Source organism: Quercus robur, chromosome 4, assembly GCF_932294415.1.
Source record: "Quercus robur chromosome 4, dhQueRobu3.1, whole genome shotgun sequence".
NCBI lineage: Eukaryota > Viridiplantae > Streptophyta > Magnoliopsida > Fagales > Fagaceae > Quercus > Quercus robur.
The window spans coordinates 72238601-72243584 of record NC_065537.1 but is presented as its reverse complement, the minus strand read 5'-3'; the positions used below and the strand labels follow the sequence as shown (position 1 = coordinate 72243584).

At 34.5% G+C, this 4984-nt stretch overlaps 1 protein-coding gene across 1 annotated transcript; it reads right to left on the bottom strand.

Annotated features, from left to right (window-relative positions):
• Window positions 1-328: 328 nt before the first annotated feature.
• Window positions 329-4646, bottom strand: LOC126723595 (NADPH:quinone oxidoreductase-like). The gene is made up of 3 exons (XM_050427168.1): window positions 4429-4646; window positions 4151-4339; window positions 329-1034 (listed from the first exon to the last, which is right to left on the bottom strand). Exons 1-3 carry the CDS (start codon window positions 4523-4525, stop codon window positions 730-732), a joined length of 591 nt encoding a protein of 196 aa, XP_050283125.1. The 5' UTR covers window positions 4526-4646; the 3' UTR covers window positions 329-729.
• Window positions 4647-4984: the final 338 nt, after the last annotated feature.

Sequence of the window (4984 nt, the reverse complement as noted above, 5' to 3'; positions counted from 1 at the left end):
TGGACAAAGAGAAAGTTTGTAAACACAATTTTTATGTCACAATTTTGATAGGATTAATTATGAGTGGTAAAGAAAAAGTAGCGGGTCCATGTGAAATTAAGTAATTGTCTACTACTCACAATCGACCATATCAGAGTTGCGACAAAAATCGTGCTACAAAAATTGTGGTCATAGAAAAACTGTTGGACAAAATATTCAAATATTTTCTTTGTAATAAAGTAAACCTTGAATCAATCATCTATACCTTATAATAGCATTACAAATTAGTAGGTTATCAAAACGTTATCAGTTTATCAATTTGCTAAATGTAATTCTGCTACAGTTTGGATAGATCATAGACCCAGTGTATCATGCTTCTTCTTTGATGAGTAAATATAAAACTCACAGATCTATATGGATTGAACACATAATCTCAATTCCATCTTGTTTATGAGGATAACATGCCATTTGATCCAAGGACCATTGGCTCTAACTTTTCATCACCAGGCCATGAACAACATGAACAGAAGCTTGACTAGTACAAATTATTTCTCAAAACCATGACACGCCAAAAGAACATGAAAGCAAGTTGATGTCTGATTCCAAACTTCACTTTTACAGAAAAAAAATAAAAATAAAAATCCATGCAGCATGTTACTACTTGGCATAAAGAATCAGCTAGGTTGTAATGCCAGGCATAGTACATACTGAGTCACAAATAATTTTCACCCAAAAATCACCAATTATTTCTCAAAGCTTTCCTTGGAGGCGTAAAGTAAATGCCTGCAAGGATATAAGAACTTCCTTCAACCTCTCCTTGATTGATTCATCAACCAAATTGCCATCACTGTCAAACTTTGCAGGAGGTTGGAACACATTCAAGAAAAATTCAGGTTTGTTGATGAAATGAAGATCTATATAAACTCCAATTTGGCGAAGGTGATACTGTGACCGTCCACCACCAAAACCTCCTCCAGCACTTACAATTGCAGCTGCTTTATCAGCCCAAACATTTGGTGGTCTAGATGCCCAGTCAATTGCATTCTTCAGAGGTGCTGGTAAAGTGGGGAAGAGAAAAGAGTTGGCAAAACACAAAGCAGAAAATAACATGCACCCGATTTTTTGGCAATGCATAATCCTAATATGTTGGCTAAAAAATTTAACATATATAGACTGCAAATTAACACCCGCTACCCTCCCTTTTTAATTTTTGATAATTGAATAATATAATTACGGATCCATCAATGCCATTTACACAAGGGAAAGTAATGTATTCTTGCATGAGAATTGGAACGAGGTTAGCATTGTAACAAAACAAATCATAATATTTTACATGGCAAGGGGTGCATTATTAGATGTGCACTCTGTCAATGCTGATGAATTGTAACCCACTGACTCTGGACATATGATTTAACAACTTCCTCTTGCATCTAATCAAAAACCATGCATTTCCATTTTTTCCAAGAATCCATTAAGAAATTTAGTATGATTCAATACTATAAAACCTTTTTTCCATTTTCCTACATTGTGAAATTCCTCGAGTTGACTCAAACCCCTCTGGTTCTACATTAACTTTCGACTATGCATGGGACAAAGGATATCATAGCGAAAGAGTGCTCATCTCCACCAAACGTTTGCATGCACCTAATATATCAGCTTTATATTTGACAAGAATGTAGCTTAAAGATAGCAAGAAAGTAGTGCCAGAAATTGAAATATTAAGAATTGCTGCAGGAAAAGACGATTTTAGAATAACAAATGTCAACAACTCTTGAATTATTTGGAATCAGCAACAGAAACCAATATGAAGGGGATTATATTACATTGCAACATCTGAAAGATGCAATAGCTGGAGCCTTGGAAATTGCTGTATTAATAAGTAAGAAAGGTTAATTTTTTGTCTCACTCTATCCTATAGACAGCATGCTAGTAGTCACTACTACTTTCTTGGGATGGTCCCCAGTAGTAAACTATTTAGCTAATTGTATCAACTTTCAACACAGATTACAGACAATGAACTTGCCATCAGAATAGTCAAGGTCAAAGGGGTAAACAGTTCCAACCATATTGGCTCTACAAAGGATATTAATGATATATCAGGAGGAAGAATTAATCATTGGGCATTGGAAAAGAATTTACAGCAACTTGTCCAAGAACAATTTTTACTATGTTGAGGCTCCTTTTAAAAAAATTTTAATTTCTTCTCTTGAAATATGTTTAATTTTAAAAGCCTTTTTTTACAACTTAAATTTTAAGTTCTGCAAGTATTTTTCCTCAACAATTTTTGATTAAGGCTTGGATGAGTTGAGTTGAACCTTCATGCATCCATTTGTTCCATATAAACTGACAATGGACCCAAAAATTTTCCCTGACAATTTAAGCCATTCAGATGCTTTTGATCAGTAAGATATGCAAAATAGAACGAATATATAAACTTCCTTGATGTCCTTCCAACCTTCCTACACAGAAATCAGTCTATTCAACACATAGTTGCTGTACATCACAGAGTGAGCTTGGAGAAGGGATACCTAGAATCAAATCTCTCTAGGATTTGGAATATGAATCACATACTGTAACATGCCAGGCTTATGTAGCTCTCTCCTTAAGGTTAGGCTAAGTTCATAGCAATTTTCTGAAGTCCTATGGGACTCACTTAGTCAGGGTCAAGATGAATATCCCTATAAACAGTTCCTGCTATACTTCTCATATCACACTAGATTATGTTTGAAATAAGATTAATGAACCATCTTATAATTGAGAGGCCTAACGCATCAGGTACCTCAAAGCTCATAGATTGAAATGATCAACTAAAAGGCATTGAATGTACGTTTAAATGAACTTTGTTTTAGATGGCTTATTAGCTCATTTACTTGTGTACAACTTTTTAAAGTTTCAATCTATTTTTTTTAGGTATAATAAAACTTTTGTCAACTTTCAACAAATAATCTTTTCAACATAAAGCTAATTCAAACCGATAAGTGCTACACATTCAAATGCAGTGCAGAATGAATATATATATATATATATATAGTTTCAAAGACAATGACCACATGTATGCTGATTAGACATTTGAAAAACTCAGGCTAATTTAACTCTCTACTTTTTTCCTTTTCCTGTTTTCTCCCTCCCTGCACTGTTTGCTTGAAGATTCTGATTTTTGACAGAATGTGGGAAATTTGGTTGAGAAACTAAGTAATATTATATATTAACACAACATTGCATTTGAAAGAATTTGGGTAGTCTAAAGTGCAAAGTGTATGGTCAACAATAATAATAATCATAAAAGTAATTTAGAACCAGCTGTAGTTAAAGAAATATAATATTGGGGGATTTGGGCGGTCGAATTGGCAATGAAAGCCGTGATACCATGCGTACAAAATAAAACCCAAAAGTTGGGTCAACTAAACTTCCCAAGTAATAAAAGTCATATATTATATGCAATGGTACCTACTACCAAGTTGAGACCTCACCCACTTGCAACCACAAGGTCCTGAATTCCTTATCTATCTCCTATAACAGGACACATTTTGCTTGTCCCATTGCCCTTTTTCTTTTCCATTTTTTAATCAAACAACACCACCCCAAATATTAAAAAAACTACAGACAAAGCCTCAAAGGTTCTTTTCTAAGAACTAACCCAGCCCTTATACAAAGCACCCACCATTTTCAAAACCTTGCATGCTTCATGTCCCACATCTCCTCTGAAAAATAAATGGATAAATTACAACAATCTCCATAAGGATTTATCAAAATGAGAATACAAAATGTGACAAATTAGTCCATGTCTGACTTTTCCAACAAAAAATTTTATTTTTAAATATATATTCTTATGCAAAGTATGATCAAAATAAGACTACCCTCTCTCTCGAGATTTGTAAAGATGGCGTTCTATAATAAATTCAGTACAAATGAGTAATTTATAAAAATAAAAATAAAAATTGTTATGAAGTTCAATTTTTTTTGTTAAATTTTTACATTCAGTAACATTTGGAGAGTGTTATTTATACAAACCCTTGTGGAGTGTCATTTCGATACACCTCATAGAGGTTGAATTGTTGAAATTTACCCAAAATAAATTCAACCCATGACATGAATTTTAGTCCAAAACTGAAAATTTGCAAACAATACCAATTTTCCAAGACTATTTAAAAAAAAAAAAAAAAAGGAGTACCTGTGACTGAGTAGTTGTACTCGGGTGAAGCAAAGAAAATGCTATCAGCTTCTTTAATCTTCTGACGAAATGCTTCCACGGCTGGTGGGAAAGTTCCTTCTCCTTCCAAATCAGTGTTGAGCATAGGCAAAGGTGATATGTCTATGTACTCCATTTCCAAGCCATTGATGGACTTGCTCACCTCGATTGCTACAATAAAAACACACACACACAATCAAAACCCAGCTCCCAAAAACAAAGTAGAAAACAGTACTTAAAAACAAAAGCAGAGAAAGTACCAGAACGAACGAGGCCACGGTTGTACGAGCCTTTTCGGAGAGACCCACATAGAGCCGCCACTTTAATAATTGGTTTTGCTGCTATAACAGCCTCCATTGCTTCAAACTCAGAGTTCTCTGACTCTCACTTCTGTCTGTCTCTGTGCCTCTGCGTATAAAGTGTGTGTTTGAACTCTGAAAGATGTGTCAGTTACTATTTAGACAAGGGGAGCTGTGTGAGGTACATTATAAAATGCTGTCGTTTGCACCAGTTAATGGTATTTGATGAAATATGAATTGTTTATGTGTTTAAATGCCGTTGGATTAGTGGAAAATGGGAATAGAAAATGAGGTGTGACCTTGATGAGTGATGATGTGATGATAAGGTAAAAAGAAAAGTTTAAACTTTAAAGTTGTCTGTCCAATTTTCTGTTGACAAGTGGGAATTGTGAGATAAAAGGATTGTGTCCCAATGTTTAGGGGCACCTGGCTGATTGAAGTTGTCGGCAGGTAAGAGAATTTTTTGCTTAGGGACTGAGCAAAGGTACAAATACAAAAATTCAGCCAAAAAAAAAAA

Excerpts from the sequence above, each read along its gene's own strand:
- LOC126723595 (XM_050427168.1), bottom strand. The coding sequence starts at position 4,525 with ATGGAGGCTGTTATAGCAGCAAAACCAATTATTAAAGTGGCGGCTCTA. Across the intron at positions 4,340-4,428 it reads CCGTGGCCTCGTTCGTTCTG|CAATCGAGGTGAGCAAGTCC; the intron begins GTACTTTCTCTG and ends TTTTTATTGTAG. Across the intron at positions 1,035-4,150 it reads GTACAACTACTCAGTCACAG|CACCTCTGAAGAATGCAATT; the intron begins GTACTCCTTTTT and ends CCACTTTACCAG.